This window comes from Pseudoliparis swirei, chromosome 5 (genome assembly GCF_029220125.1).
Source record: "Pseudoliparis swirei isolate HS2019 ecotype Mariana Trench chromosome 5, NWPU_hadal_v1, whole genome shotgun sequence".
In the NCBI taxonomy this organism is placed as follows: Eukaryota; Metazoa; Chordata; class Actinopteri; order Perciformes; family Liparidae; genus Pseudoliparis; species Pseudoliparis swirei.
This window is the reverse complement of record NC_079392.1, coordinates 12,279,340-12,295,455: the sequence shown is the minus strand read 5'-3', so window position 1 is coordinate 12,295,455 and position 16,116 is coordinate 12,279,340. Positions and strand designations below refer to the sequence as shown.

The 16,116-nt window shown below is 43.8% G+C and overlaps 1 protein-coding gene across 6 annotated transcripts in view; it reads right to left on the bottom strand.

Annotated features, from left to right (window-relative positions):
• Nucleotides 1-16,116, bottom strand: part of kif1aa (kinesin family member 1Aa) — a 42,903-nt gene extending 26,787 nt beyond the window's left edge. For all 6 annotated transcript variants that reach the window (XM_056414595.1, XM_056414598.1, XM_056414597.1 and 3 more), the window contains exons 1-12: nt 16,011-16,116; nt 6,888-6,961; nt 6,128-6,310; nt 5,945-6,010; nt 5,578-5,756; nt 4,638-4,749; nt 4,282-4,359; nt 4,063-4,128; nt 3,954-3,971; nt 3,770-3,848; nt 3,607-3,685; nt 105-247 (exon numbers count right to left, since the gene is read on the bottom strand). In XM_056414595.1, coding sequence (XP_056270570.1) covers nt 105-247; nt 3,607-3,685; nt 3,770-3,848; nt 3,954-3,971; nt 4,063-4,128; nt 4,282-4,359; nt 4,638-4,749; nt 5,578-5,756; nt 5,945-6,010; nt 6,128-6,310; nt 6,888-6,961; nt 16,011-16,116 — 1,183 coding nt within the window. The remainder of the gene's footprint in view (nt 1-104; nt 248-3,606; nt 3,686-3,769; nt 3,849-3,953; nt 3,972-4,062; nt 4,129-4,281; nt 4,360-4,637; nt 4,750-5,577; nt 5,757-5,944; nt 6,011-6,127; nt 6,311-6,887; nt 6,962-16,010) is intronic.

Below are 16,116 nucleotides of genomic sequence, written 5' to 3'. Positions count from 1 at the left end.
TAAATGTGCAGTGCTTGTGAAGTGCTGTGTGACTGACAGTGTATCATTGAGAATAGTGTGCTAAAGGATGTAACCCCCCCCCACCCCAAATAATGATCCCTTACTGTCAATGATGTCACCCAGGCCCTGGGCGCAGAGGAGGTCTTTCAGACGAGACACCTCCTCCTTCAGCTCACGCACCAACCGGTTGCTGGGATCCTCGTTGATCACGGCGTTGCAGCGGATCTGTTTGGCGCGGTCTGCGTATCTTTGGACATGAGGGAGGGGTCATTGAGCATGTGACACAGGAGAGGGAGGATACATTGAGCATTTGACACAGATGAGGGAGGGGAAATTGAGCATGTGACACAGGTGAGGGAGGGGACATTGAGCATGTGACACTGGTGAGGGAGGGGACATTGAGCATGTGACACTGGTGAGGGAGGGGACATTGAGCATGTGACACAGGTGAGGGAGGAGACATTGAGCATGTGACACAGGTGAGGGAGGGGACATTGAGCATGTGACACTGGTGAGGGAGGGGACATTGAGCATGTGACACTGGTGAGGGAGGGGACATTGAGCATGTGACACAGGTGAGGGAGGAGACATTGAGCATGTGACACAGATGAGGGAGGGGACATTGAGCATGTGACACAGGTGAGGGAGGGGACATTGAGCATGTGACACAGGTGAGGGAGGAGACATTGAGCATGTGACACAGGTGAGGGAGGGGACATTGAGCATGTGCCACAGGTGAGGGAGGGGACATTGAGCATGTGACACAGGTGAGGGAGGGGACATTGAGCATGTGCCACAGGTGAGGGAGGGGACATTGAGCATGTGACACAGGTGAGGGAGGGGACATTGAGCATGTGACACAGGTGAGGGAGGGGACATTGAGCATGTGCCACAGGTGAGGGAGGAGACATTGAGCATGTGACACAGGTGAGGGAGGGGACATTGAGCATGTGACACTGGTGAGGAGGGACATTGAGCATGTGACACAGGTGAGGGAGGGGACATTGAGCATGTGCCACAGGTGAGGGAGGAGACATTGAGCATGTGCCACAGGTGAGGGAGGGGACATTGAGCATGTGACACTGGTGAGGGAGGAGACATTGAGCATGTGACACAGGTGAGGAGGGGACATTGAGCATGTGACACTGGTGAGGGAGGAGACATTGAGCATGTGCCACAGGTGAGGGAGGGGACATTGAGCATGTGACACTGGTGAGGGAGGAGACATTGAGCATGTGACACAGGTGAGGGAGGGGACATTGAGCATGTGCCACAGGTGAGGGAGGAGACATTGAGCATGTGCCACAGGTGAGGGAGGAGACATTGAGCATGTGCCACAGGTGAGGGAGGGGACATTGAGCATGTGACACTGGTGAGGGAGGAGACATTGAGCATGTGACACAGGTGAGGGAGGGGACTGGTGAGGGAGGAGACATTGAGCATGTGACACAGGTGAGGGAGGAGACATTGAGCATGTGACACTGGTGAGGGAGGAGACATTGAGCATGTGACACAGGTGAGGGAGGAGACATTGAGCATGTGACACAGGTGAGGGAGGAGACATTGAGCATGTGACACAGGTGAGGGAGGGGACATTGAGCATGTGACACTGGTGAGGGAGGAGACATTGAGCATGTGCCACAGGTGAGGGAGGAGACATTGAGCATGTGCCACAGGTGAGGGAGGAGACATTGAGCATGTGACACAGGTGAGGGAGGAGACATTGAGCATGTGACACAGGTGAGGGAGGGGACATTGAGCATGTGACACAGGTGAGGGAGGAGACATTGAGCATGTGACACAGGTGAGGGAGGAGACATTGAGCATGTGCCACAGGTGAGGGAGGGGACATTGAGCATGTGACACAGGTGAGGGAGGGGACATTGAGCATGTGACACAGGTGAGGGAGGGACATTGAGCATGTGCCACAGGTGAGGGAGGGGACATTGAGCATGTGACACAGGTGAGGGAGGGGGCATTGAGCATGTGCCACAGGTGAGGGAGGGGACATTGAGCATGTGACACAGGTGAGGAGGGACATTGAGCATGTGACACAGGTGAGGGAGGGACATTGAGCATGTGCCACAGGTGAGGAGGAGACATTGAGCATGTGCCACAGGTGAGGGAGGGACATTGAGCATGTGACACTGGTGAGGGAGGGACATTGAGCATGTGACACTGGTGAGGAGGAGACATTGAGCATGTGCCACAGGTGAGGGAGGAGACATTGAGCATGTGCCACAGGTGAGGAGGGACATTGAGCATGTGACACTGGTGAGGGAGGAGACATTGAGCATGTGACACAGGTGAGGAGGGACATTGAGCATGTGACACTGGTGAGGGAGGAGACATTGAGCATGTGCCACAGGTGAGGGAGGGGACATTGAGCATGTGACACTGGTGAGGGAGGAGACATTGAGCATGTGACACAGGTGAGGGAGGGGACATTGAGCATGTGCCACAGGTGAGGGAGGAGACATTGAGCATGTGACACTGGTGAGGGAGGAGACATTGAGCATGTGCCACAGGTGAGGGAGGAGACATTGAGCATGTGACACTGGTGAGGGAGGAGACATTGAGCATGTGACACAGGTGAGGGAGGAGACATTGAGCATGTGACACAGGTGAGGGAGGAGACATTGAGCATGTGACACTGGTGAGGGAGGAGACATTGAGCATGTGACACAGGTGAGGGAGGAGACATTGAGCATGTGACACAGGTGAGGGAGGGGACATTGAGCATGTGACACTGGTGAGGAGGGGACATTGAGCATGTGACACAGGTGAGGGAGTAGACATTGAGCATGTGCCACAGGTGAGGGAGGGGACATTGAGCATGTGACACAGGTGAGGGAGGGGACATTGAGCATGTGCCACAGGTGAGGGAGGAGACATTGAGCATGTGCCACAGGTGAGGAGGAGACATTGAGCATGTGCCACAGGTGAGGGAGGGACATTGAGCATGTGACACTGGTGAGGGAGGAGACATTGAGCATGTGACACAGGTGAGGGAGGGGACATTGAGCATGTGACACAGGTGAGGGAGGGGACATTGAGCATGTGCCACAGGTGAGGGAGGAGACATTGAGCATGTGCCACAGGTGAGGGAGGGGACATTGAGCATGTGACACTGGTGAGGGAGGAGACATTGAGCATGTGCCACAGGTGAGGGAGGGGACATTGAGCATGTGACACAGGTGAGGGAGGAGACATTGAGCATGTGACACAGGTGAGGGAGGGGACATTGAGCATGTGACACTGGTGAGGGAGGAGACATTGAGCATGTGACACAGGTGAGGGAGGGGACATTGAGCATGTGACACTGGTGAGGGAGGAGACATTGAGCATGTGACACTGGTGAGGGAGGAGACATTGAGCATGTGACACAGGTGAGGGAGGGGACATTGAGCATGTGCCACAGGTGAGGGAGGGGACACAGTTGCAGAATGATGTGGCCTCGCACTGTAACTGCAGCTCATGCGAGCCGCTGTGGGAAAACGTATATTTTGCAACACTTTGGTCTCAACGACATCGGTGTCCCTCGAAGCCACACTGAGCGGCTGTGTAGGAGGGAGAAAAAGAAGCAGCAGAAAATGTGTTCTCTACCTGAGTGTGCTGAGGGTCTCCTCGTAGTTGATGTCAGCTGGACTCAGGGCAGCGACCATCGTAGTACGAGAGTTCCCGCCTGACAAAATGAAGGCAATAACTTTGGTTTCAGTTTGTCAAGGACTAATGGATCACTGGCAGCATCGAAATGTTGTGCTCGTACCCAAATTTTCTCTCAGTAACCAGGTCAAAACCGAATCTCTGTAGGGGATATGGTTTTCCACCTTCTTCTTCTTTTTATTCTGTGTATCAAATTAAAACACCAAATAAATAAAAAGGCAATGTATTTAAAGGAATTTGAGTAAAGAAAAACAATAAATGAATGAATACAAATTTAAACAAATTACCTTATTCAACCCAGAGTCCTAAAATAAAGTAGACAGTAAAATGTACATGTTTGTCCTTCAAAAAATTGGCTTTATCTCAAAATATACTGCATGCCGATATGATACGTACCACTTCTGCCAGAGCAGAGATGACTTTCCCCAGTGTAGTTAGAGATTTGTTGATATTTGCTCCTTCCTGTGATCGAGCAAGAAGCAGACAATGATATTAACAAGTAAACACAGTGATTCAGTGTTTGAATATTGATGTATATTATAGGCATAGTAAGACAGGACATGTTTGAGTGTCTGTGTTTGAGTATCCAAAATGCATTTTAGGGCAACCTTTCACCTTAAGCCTGGTTCCTGTGGCTCCAGTAGAGTCTGCTCTCTCGCTGCCAGCCAAATCCACCAAACTTATCTTGCTGACCTGCAACAGAAGATCCAACAAATAGACTCTGTTACATAAACAACACATTTGCTGACAACAAAAACAACCTCTAAAGTGATTCATCTTTATTCAGGAGACGGGTCTCATTAAAAAAACATCTGCGCAACGTAACCTTGTAATTACAGTACGACCTTCAATCCGTCATTGAGTTCCAATTTTCGACAATATTTAAATCAGTGTCATCAATCAGCTCATTGATAAGCAGTGGCAGCAGCTAAATACTAAATACATGCAGTCAGGATGGGATCAAACTCAACCTTTTCAGAGGTGTTTTCAGTATCGGCATTGTGGCGTTTCTGAGTGAATATGATGTTGAAGACGGCGTGCGAGCGGCTGCTCGTCTCATTCATGTTGGTGGCGGCCACCGTCCTGTGGACACAATGAAGACGCTCTCATCAGCAACAAGGAGAATTAGTCTCTTACTATAGCAGAGCAGATTACGAGTCCTGCTATTTCTACTATAAGTCCGACATCAATAGTAATCAGTACTTAAAGTGCAAATAGATAGAACATAAATAATCAGTTGAACCTCAATGTACATTATAAAGAGCTTTGGCTTTTGACTGTAAAAGCTATAACTCTCATTTTCTCGACTTCATCTTCATTCCCTCATCCACTGTTGCTCCTATTTTTGGTAGTTGTAACTTTTTCATCATGTTCATTATATGAATAATTTTCATACACCCAATTTTTGTCATATTCATTGAATGTGTTGTAACTCTGTAATGCTGTTCATCTGTTCACTTGACATATATTGCTTCTGTCCATCCTGGAGAGGGATCTTCCTCTGTTGCTCTCCTGAAGGGTTCTTCCTTTTTCCTCACCTTGAATTGTTTTTTTGGGGGGAGTTTTTGCTCGTCCGATGTGAGGTCCTGGGACAGGGATGTCGTATGTGTTCAGATTGTAAAGCCCTCTAAGGCAAATGATGTGATTTTAGGCTATACAAAATAAACTGAATTGAATTGAATCAGAAATGTCTTAAATGTATTTGTGATTCATGCCTTAAAAGGACAATTCACCTCAATTGAAAAACATATTTTTCTTCAAACCCGTAGTGCTGTTTTAGGTGTGAGTGTTGAAGATATCGGTCGTAGAGATGTCGGCAATATAATGGGACTATATGTATTCTTAATTTTGAGGTGAACAGGAACCATATACGCAATATTTCAACGGCGAAGGAATAAATAGATCCATCACCTGGCCTTGTTGCCAGAGTCCATCAGGTCTTGGATGTCGTTGTAGGAGGTGACAGCCAGCTTAGACAGGTCCTCCACATAAGGTCCCATCAGAGGATGTTCTCGAACGCGCAGGTTCCCTTTGTTCTTGGGGTTCAGTAAATCCCGCACACGTTCACAGTAGATCTCCATGTAGCTTACCTGTTAAGAATCAAAATATTAGCTCAGCGCTCACAGCAAATCTCTATCCTTGTTAACTGCATGAGTGGCGTTTGTTTCTACATGACCAAGGACCGCAGACGGAAACAAGCTTGTACAATAAATCTCTTCTGTTTGTGTGAGATTAATGATGAACATCTTGACAACATGATTGGGATTGTAATGCTCACCTCCACAGAATAAGACATGCTGTTGCCTGCATTGTCATTGAACTTAGTGAAAAGATCTTCACACAGCTGAAAGGAGAAAATTATGAACGTTACTTCCACAATTGTCACATCTGAGGCATTTAAAGTCATCTCTCCTTTGAATGTATCATCAGCACTGGTCCAGTAATCACAGTAAATCTGTACCAGAGGAATGATCCCTTGTTGGTCCTTGACATCCTGTTTCCCCATCATGGTGTAGGACTTGCCAGAGCCCGTCTGGCCATAAGCAAAGATGCAGACGTTGTATCCCTCGAAGGCGTGCAGCAACATTTCCTCTCCGATGTCTTTGTACACTTCCAGCTGAGTGGCATAATTGATGTCCTCTGGCTGCGGACAGAGATCAATAATCAGCCACTTAAATGTTAAACTTTCTCATAAATCTGACAAACAATGAAGTTAGGACTGGGTGATAACTCATTATGATCTTTCAGTGGAATCGTATGGTGATGAAATTATATATCAAGTCCTCGAATAACAAGCACATTCTGACTCAAAATTAAAACTCTGTTAAATCAGAATATCGTCTTAATCTGACCAAAACTGTATTTGTGTGCATTCATATATACAATCAATTAAACCTTTTTCTCTCTCGACATTTTCACTGATTGTTATTTTCAATTTGCACAATATTTCTTAATTAAGTGATAAAATACTGAGCAAAATTGTATTTATCACAGAAATAAATCAAGGCTAAATTTACCATGTGGTAGTTTCATACTGATAATTTATTTATTGAGCTACCATGAAATTTACTGCATGGTTAAATGTATAAATATACTGTAATCCAGATACAAAATATCTTAGATTTTGGCCATATAGCCCAGCCCTACAGAAAGCAGTGCACGTGTGTATCTCTGTTGGGGTGTCGGTACTACATTCACGCTGTGGGGGTGCGGAGAGTTACCGAGGTGTGGGACCAGTAGGAGTAATCAAAGTTGAAGCTCTTGGTGTCTTTGGCCTGCTTGGGGTTGACGATGGCTGAAAGACAAGAAACACGAGTCAGAGGGAGGGCGAGAGCCGGCCACGTGAAACCGTATCTGCGCTCTGTCGTGTTGTTCTAATAGAACTGGGGAGGCCTAAGTCGCCTCCTCTTTCAGATAGTCACATGTAGGGTTGGGTACAGGTAGCTTTTGTGACGTCCACCTACGGGGGGGGGGGGGGGTGCTAGTGAGAATGTGCTCATCTGCAATGCGCGCGCCGGCATATTTTCGCCCATGCGTACCTGCGTACCAGTTATGTGCACCCCTGTATATATACACACACATATATATATAATAAATTAATTTCATTTTTGTGTCTCTTTTATATTTTGGACCTTGGCGATTCGAGAATCGCCTTCCACCCACCCTTTCTGTGAATCTCACAGAGCCCCACACCCCATTACCTCTCTTATCACACGTCGTGGTGGGGGTTTCTGCCAATTCACAGAACAAATTCCTGCTGGAAGTCACTTCTATATATAGACTCTGGTTCGGTGCGCCGTGACGTCACTAGCGACCTCACAGAGCCAGAGAACAAACATGTCTTGTGACAATGTTTCCATGGTGACCTGGTCAGTCACGGAGATCAAAGGTACTAGCAAGAGGTGCGGCGCCAGTCATGGCAAAACTCGCTACCGCCACCTAGTGGCGAACACAAGTATCGCCCTGCAGCTGCTTCAGGTGAAAGCAGGTGAGATTTAAGTTAACACAAAGTGCAAGTTACTTTTTTTTCCTTCTCCGTCCCGATGTGCGCGCACACGCTGGCATCGGAGCTCTGCGGCGAGCGAGACAGAAAGCCGAGAAGTGTTAACGCGACACGTAGAGACAGAAATGACATGCTGCTGTGTGGAGACGATCAATATCAGATCGTCAAGTACGCAAAGGCGCGAAGTAACACAAGTGGCATTACGCATTGTTGATTATCTTCGCGCATGCGTACCTGCGTACCAGTTATGTGCACCCCTGCCTATAAGGTCTGCACATGACAATATATATATATATATATATATATACACACACATCATATAACGGAGAACATATATTGTGTTTGTTAAGAGTCCGATATCCGTTGTTTGTCAGTGCTCCATGATAACGGCTTTTACAGGGAATATGGCCAAAGAGGTTTTTAATGTCCTCATTGTGCGTTTAAAAAAAAAAGTATCGGTTCAGGCACCGTTTAGGCACCGGTATCGTTTTTTAAAAGTACCGGTTTAGCACCGGTATCGGAAAAAACCCAAACGATACCCATTCCTAGTCACAGGTAGTGTTTGGGCCTCTGCGCGACAGAATTAGATGTTGGGGGGACAAGAAACCGTGCAGCAGTTTTTGGAAGACAAACACTGAACCCTGGGAAAACCCTTTTTCCCTCCTGGAAATGTGCTAAACGACATTTGGACATCACAGTCGCCCACATTGAGCACGGACACTGCAGGTGAAGAGGGGAAACATTGAAGCTAACATATCACAAAACACACACAAGGGCACAAGTTGATTACTTACATGAAGACAGTTATTTTAGTTTTCTGAAAATGTAGGTTTAAAAATTCAAATGACGCAATATCTTGTATTAAATATAATAAACCCAATGTGCATACATTCCAAGGGCTCTGAACATTGGTTCGTGATTCATCTTCACTCGTGCCGCTGCACTGCCCTGCTGGTGGCTCCGTGAGGCTGCAACACTAACTGCAAACCTAAACACAAACTTGTTGGATAAAAAAAATAAAAATGTAGCAGTGGCCTCTTCATATTCCCCCGGAAGGACATTTCGAAGAGATGAAGTTTCAGGTGAAGGACTGTCTCACTTCAGGAATAACACACACATGGATCTTTAAAAGTAGATGAGTAGCAGCACAAAGGAACACACAGTATGTACTGAGGAACATTCCCCATCAACTATGTTGACATGGAAACAAATTATTGAACTTTATTCTTAGGCTATTGTCAACTGTAGGGTTGCAGATTAGAAGGCCGAGTCGTGACCTAGCAGTGGCCATTTTGGGACAGCGCAGACTCGTCAGGCTCAGCTCATCTTTCAACGGGGTCGGTGTGAAACAAGCGACAGGCCTGAGCGCCTCTTCATCAGGCTCAGGTGATCTTTGTGAGCCTTCAGAAAGATTCTACCTCAGTGGATCTCGGAATATTCATTTATTCCAGACTGTCAGAGGATTTAGTATTTGTATGTCACAGGTTTGTCTGATCATGAGACAAATACTTTCAACTCCGAAAATATCCTTTTACCCACCATACATCAATTACTTTAAATTAGAATCAATATTATCATTATAATTGTTATTTTTATATAATGTTCTGGTCTGGTAGATGTACATCCCCGGGTCAGTGATGACCACCAACACTCCATCATGATGACGCACATCTTTTTATGATTTACTTCATCTGTTAGCTATGTTATTATGTTATCCGATCGTATTCTGGAGTCATGAATGTTATGCGTTGTCATGAATCAGACAAAGAAATGGCTGAAATTGAACAAACAGACTTTTTTATATATTCATGGTTTATTTCTTGTCCAGATGTTTAAATTCTGGAATAATGCATTTGACCTGACAACTGAGCCACAAGAAGGAATAATAAAAAATAAATAAAAACATGCAACGGTGAGAGTTCTGCAGAAAAGTGCGATGGGGGCTAGAGTCCACTGTGTGTTCATCTTCATGACGTAGATACATCTTATAAACACATCTATACGGTTTCTTCTCAGGCAGCTTTGAAGCTCAAGTATTGGAATCAAACATTGAAATGAATACTCCAGCACATGGTATGGTGCTCTCACGAGAACATTATATCTGGTGTGGTCTGGTGATGCCAGCGATGAAAATGCTTCCTCCCTGCTCCCCGAACTCCAGACACCATTTTATCCGCTAATGCATGTGGTCGATAAGAGAGGAAGCGGCCCCGGGCTCGGTCCACTCTCAAGTCAGTGTACATACGCTTATTTTTGTTCTACACTGCTACTGTGTTTCCAGCCGTGATATATGGGCCAGTGTGGCTGACGTGGTTTCCGGTTTCCGGCCCGTGACAAAGAGACGAGGCCTGGTTTACCGGCCATGACGCGACCACGATCCCTGGAAGACTTATCGGAGTTCAGTGTTCGCAATCATCATGAAATCAATGAGGTCTGCTGCTCAACGAAGACACGGAATCCATTTCATTAATTAGCGAGAAATGATTTACAACATTTCCTCTGCTGTGCACTGCCCCCTGCCACAAATGGTCCTCCGCAATGAGGACATTATGACATCACCAGATATACCAGTTAGACCAACAAATCTACACACAACTGGAGGGACAGCCAACATTAATCAAGCAATGGCAATCAATCCCTCCACCCATCCTAAAATGTGTGTTTCAGTGATGTTGTTGGGTTCACCCTAATTACCTGCTCGTGTATTCTGGAAGTAGGCTTTGGCCGTGCAGTTGTTTAAATCAAACAATAAACACGTCTCCTTAAAGAAAACAGTACTTAGTACAGGCTTTGCACCTTTTCTAACCAACCACTCTTCTAAGAAAATGTATATTCTGTGCAGTCGTGATGCAGGTGAAACACTGAAAAAAATCATTCTCAGTGAGTCACACCACACCTTGCTTACAATGTCTTGTGTTTACTTCCATGTATATAAAAGAAGTCATCACTTTATCATGTTATCCTATGAGACACATTGTCATATATCGCCCACCCCGTTCTACTTAGTTCATCCTTGAGTCCAAGTGGAGGTTTCTGAATTTATTCGCTCCAGGTGTTGGTGAGAAACACCACTTTGACGAATATGGACGTACTGGTCCTGCCATGATTTCCCTGCAAGAGACACTGCATATGCTGCATCTCTGATATGCAGCATGAACAAACATCCTTCCATCATTGATGAAAAATGGACGCTTAAAAGGCCCTGTATGGAAAGCCTCTGTGTACGTATTCATCTCTACAGCCAAGACAGCCTGACAATCAGTGCAGGTCCCAGAATGTTTCAAGCTGCAAGGTGGTGAAAACGTGAAAGAAACACATCCAATTTCCTGGTAAATCACGGTGACCTTGTTCTAGGAAAGTGAATTCTATAACAGAAGAAAACCATCAAATAAACCCAGTTAAGAAGGAGACATGGATTACTTTATCAAACCTCGAAATTAAAAACAAAAAGAAAGATCTGATTTTACCCAGAAGGACAGCCCCTGAACTCCGACATCCTTTGCTTACTCAACTCTGATTGTGGTATGATTCATAACAAGATGAGCCCCCCCTTCATCACACTCTTACAATAATGTAATTACTTTAGAGTGCTCGAGATTGGCAGAACGTAGGCGTGTTACAGCGAGACATATGGCTGCCTCTTTAAATTGCACTTGGTAGCTGTGACGTTCTCAGCGGTCACTGCTTACGTGTCAGAGTGATCTCCACCGGAGGCCAGTTTGAGCAGCACTTTAAGCACGCAGAGCACGTCTCCCATCTTCTTCATGCTCCCCTTTACTACCCGTCTTCTCTTTTTATGATGGAAACGCTTTTTAATCACGAGGAGTTGAGTTTATAGATGACGTCGGGTCTGGAAGGCTTGTCATGTTTGGGCACAGCAATAATAAGACGGGATACAACAGCAAATCATTTCTATTTTGGCGCTGTCCTCACAGATAGGAGGGGGTCAGGAGTCTACGGTGTGGACACAGCATCATACTGACTCCTACTTGTGGGTTCAGGCGTACTCTATTGCTTTTCATGCATATTTGTTGTCTCTCTTTCACAGATGTGATTTGTGCGCTGGGAAATAAGTAGCAACAATTCCTAAAAGCTATAACAGCTTCCCAAAATCTGATTTGAATGCCTACAATATGATCTATCCAAAAGATTCATCCACCATTAGACCATTTTTAACAAATAGAAACATGTTCTATTATTTAAGTATCTGTTATAAAGTGACTCAATAACTATTATCCAGTCATTGATTCAACGCTGTATTGTCAATAGTTGTTAGCTGTCCATTTATTAGAAGTTATATTGTTCCACCATCTTGGGCTTGGTGCATGGCTGCAACTAACTATTATTTTTATTATCAAATAATCTGCCAATTATTTCTTTGACTGATCATTTGTTTGGTTTGTAAAATGTCACAATCACAATGTCACACAATCCACAATGACATGTTGAAACTTGTTTTGTCATACAAAACACAAAGCTATCAATTTTATTATAATAAAAGATTAAAATGTTTAAATCTGAAACCTGATTTTATTGGGGCGATAATTTTTGCTTTAAAATTGCTTTCATTATTCTATAATCAAAATCGTTTTGTACATGACAATGTAACAATTGTGCAACTTTGATCACTTTTTTAAGACTTACATTTATACTTTAAAATACAAATATGTATATCTCCATGTTTCTTTGAAGATACTGCTACATTACATTAGTGATTTTAATTCCCAAGATAATTTTGCGAAATTTGAAAATAAATAAAAATGTGATATTTTGATCTAACCCTAATTGAAGAAAAGTGTGCAAATTATTCTCACCAGGTGTGGTTTATTATATTTGTATCCATATTAGTTCAAGTTCAAGTATTTTCCTGTCATGTGTACAACAGTTACAGAGAAGCAATCGCTTACATGTCAGGCTCCCTTCAACAAGCGCTCACTAAATATGAATAAAAAAGACAATTTAATCCAAGACTTAACAATAGTGCATCAATTAATACATAGGGATAAGATGTACACAAATTAAATATAAAATAAAATATAAATGTGTGGTAGACAGGTGAAAAGTAATTGCTATGATTTAACAGTAAGATGTGCAATGAGAAGTAATACATATATATATATATATATATATATATATATATATATATATATATATATATATACAGAGAAGTTATAGGTTGTAAAACAGTATGTATTGTGTATAAACTATTCGTATTTTCTAAAACTACACTACTACTCATCTTTATCCCCGTCAGTGATGCCCACATGTCTGCTCTAGTTTATTTTGAGTAGTTGTAGAGCATGACTTTGGCTCAGTGGTTAGCAGGTCTGTCTTTTGATCAGGGGGTTGACAGTTAAATTCCCGCCCTGGTCAATGTGTCCTTGAGCAAGAGACTTAGCCCTGAATTGTTCCCTATAACTGTGTCTACCGTGTTTGAATGTAACATGATTGTAAGTCGCTTTGGATAAAAGCGTCAGCTAAATGAAATGTAATATTATGGCTCATTCCATGTTTGTCTGAGTGGTGCTGGTCAGACCGTCATGGGTGAACTGCCCCAGTCAATAGAAGAGGAAATGTGGCTGTGTCAGCAGGTCTGGCAGAGGGGATGTGAACCCACTGACTGGAGGAGAGCCACGTAGATGCAACTATTTTCAGCAGCAGCAGCAGCAGCACGAGCTGTTTGTGGTATGAAGCCTGCTGCTTTAGGTTGGACTTTATGAAGCCTCAGGCACAAATTAAGAGACATGGTCTATGCGACAATTAACATTACTCAGCAGTGAACTTCATGCTGAAAAAGGTACTCAAAATTTAAAAAGCAACATGAATTTAAAAAATCATTTAAATCTGTGTTTCTACATTTAAACACATAGAATACACCACAATATACATTTGCAAGAGTTCTTATGGATAGCTATACGCAGATATTCTGCATCAACTTTGCTACAACATAGATGTGAGTCTCCGCCAAGTTTATGCACCCAACAATCCTCTGAAGAGAGGCCCATTTTTCCTTCAGGTCTGTACCCTGCATCTTAATTAAGGCCAGCGTGGGAGGGAAGGATCTCTCAAACAACAAGATTACTGCCATTCTCCTGCTTTGTGGGAACTGGGGTATTTACCCACTCATGAGTGTCAGAGAGCACAAAGCAGAGAGGCGCACACACACAAAAGAAACCCACTCCTTCTTCTTCCTTGGCTCTGCCCAGACTACAGAAAAGACAAGGGAGCATTTATACCCTGCCTCTGTACCCCCTCCAGACAGGGCGACCAATGGGCTTTTTCCTGACATCAGCCAGCTCAGACCCTCCAGTCCACATCCAGAGCCATTGACTCAGTTGGGAAGAGAACAATCTGCTCTGCTGCAAGACTTGCAGTCTCAATGAGAGACTCTGTGTTGTGTGAGTGGGTCTGACCAGCAATGCATTGTTCTCGACCGGTTGACATTATTGCTAAAATGTGTTTCATATCGGGATTTTAAGGTATATTGATTCAACAGAATTGTGACTTGGACCTCTCTAAAAATCTGAATACAGACCTATACTTAAAGTCGGTCACTGTCGGCTTCCTTATGTGTCAAAAGCAATGTTACTTTGACATGACACTTAAACTGCAATTTACCAGCTTGTAGAAGTGATGTGTATTAATGTGAAGCCCACAAGCTCACTGAATACTGGCTGCAGGTCCGGAGGAAATATTTTGCAAATTTGTGTGGTACTTACATTTTTACAATATCATAACTATTTCTGATTTAAATGTAATTTATATATAATAATAACAATAATAATAATACTTATTAAAGCCTACATTATTGAAAAACAGAAACGGCAGAAGCCCAATATGTCCCATCCTTTATGAAAGAGTAATCTATGCTACATGTTTACCAATGCCTGCTGTGTACTGTTGAATGAGACACAGTAAATTTGTACTGCAAAGCTACTGCGGTGGGTTCTCTCAGGAGGTCTTAAAACAAATATTGCACTGAATAAGCAGGAAGTAAATAACAAGCAAACACTTTACTGATTATCATGGCAACATGCTTAATTAAAAACAACAGACCCACTTTTTGTGATTAGAAAAATTCCAATTTACAGATTAAGTCAAACAGGAATATTTTTTTTTTCCAGGACATTTCAGTGGTATCCACACTGCAAATATACCTAGGTTTACAATACTCATCCACTTCTGTGAAACCGGGAGTAGGAGCTCTGTGCCAAGGCAACACAATGTAGTCACCCTCATGCTGTGAAATCCTGGTGGGACTTCATATGAACTAATATATCTCACAAAATGCAAGAAATTGCACAGTTAAAACAAGTCGGCCCCAAAAAGCCACCCAGCTTGTTGTCTAGTCACCCATGACATGGTGAGGGAGGGGGAGATGGCTAAATTAGGACAAACGGTAAATATTTCAGGAAGCCTCATCCATTATTGACAAATGGCTTTACCTTCCTAAGCAGACTACATATCGAGTATCTTTCCAGTCTCCTCACTCTGCACCGGATAACCCAAGGAATGTGGTGTGCTCTAAACTGCCTACTTAAAAAAAAAAATACAACAAATGGCCTCGAAAACCAATACAGTAGGTTTGTGCAGGTATAGTAGCTAGTGGCAGGTACATAACTGTTCATATGGGGGTATTTAATGTTGACAGAATAATGTGTTTTCTTTTAAAAATGTATCTGCTAATATATGTTGCATAAGGGGAAGATTTGACTGGAAAGATTAATCTTGAAAATGTTGAATGAGAAGCCATTTTTAAACGTGGCTTAATCTGGCCACATAAACACATAACAGGCTTTGCCCTAAATAAATATTGGGTCAGATATGCCGGAGATTACGTCACCTCAACATGATGCTCAAATGACTTCCTGACAGGGTGATAAGATTTAATGAATGGTTCAGCTCCATATTGTGCTGTTGTGTTGCGAGTGGAACAACTGCAACCTGCAGTTCATCAGCTCTATTCTTCTTATGAAGCTAAAGCTGATTCTAAATACATTTCCGGCTCATATCACATGTCTTGGAACAGACCTGCTTGTTCACAGGAGATTTGTACAGTCACTCCTGGTAATGTACAATCTATTTATCTTTTCAGTAACCCCCTCATGCAGGGGGTTCAGAAGTCAAGGTCAGCAAGCGCTTAGAAAAGCCTGAACCTGCACCTTCTGAGTGAAAAAAAGGAATTTTCCAGCTCAAAGCTTCCATTCAGCTGGGTGATTGTGCCAACGACACTGCGTAAAGTAATAGTCCATTCAATCTCTATTTAATTATAAACGAAAGACAATAAAAACAAGAACGCAGAACACACATTGTGAAGGTGGATCTTCTGGAGAGTACTTACTGGTGGTGTTTCCAGACATCTGAATGATGCACTTGCTATCTTTTCCAATCTCCCTTGAGTTGAAGGGGCGGACACGCACCGCCACCTTCACAGAGGCCCCTGCCAT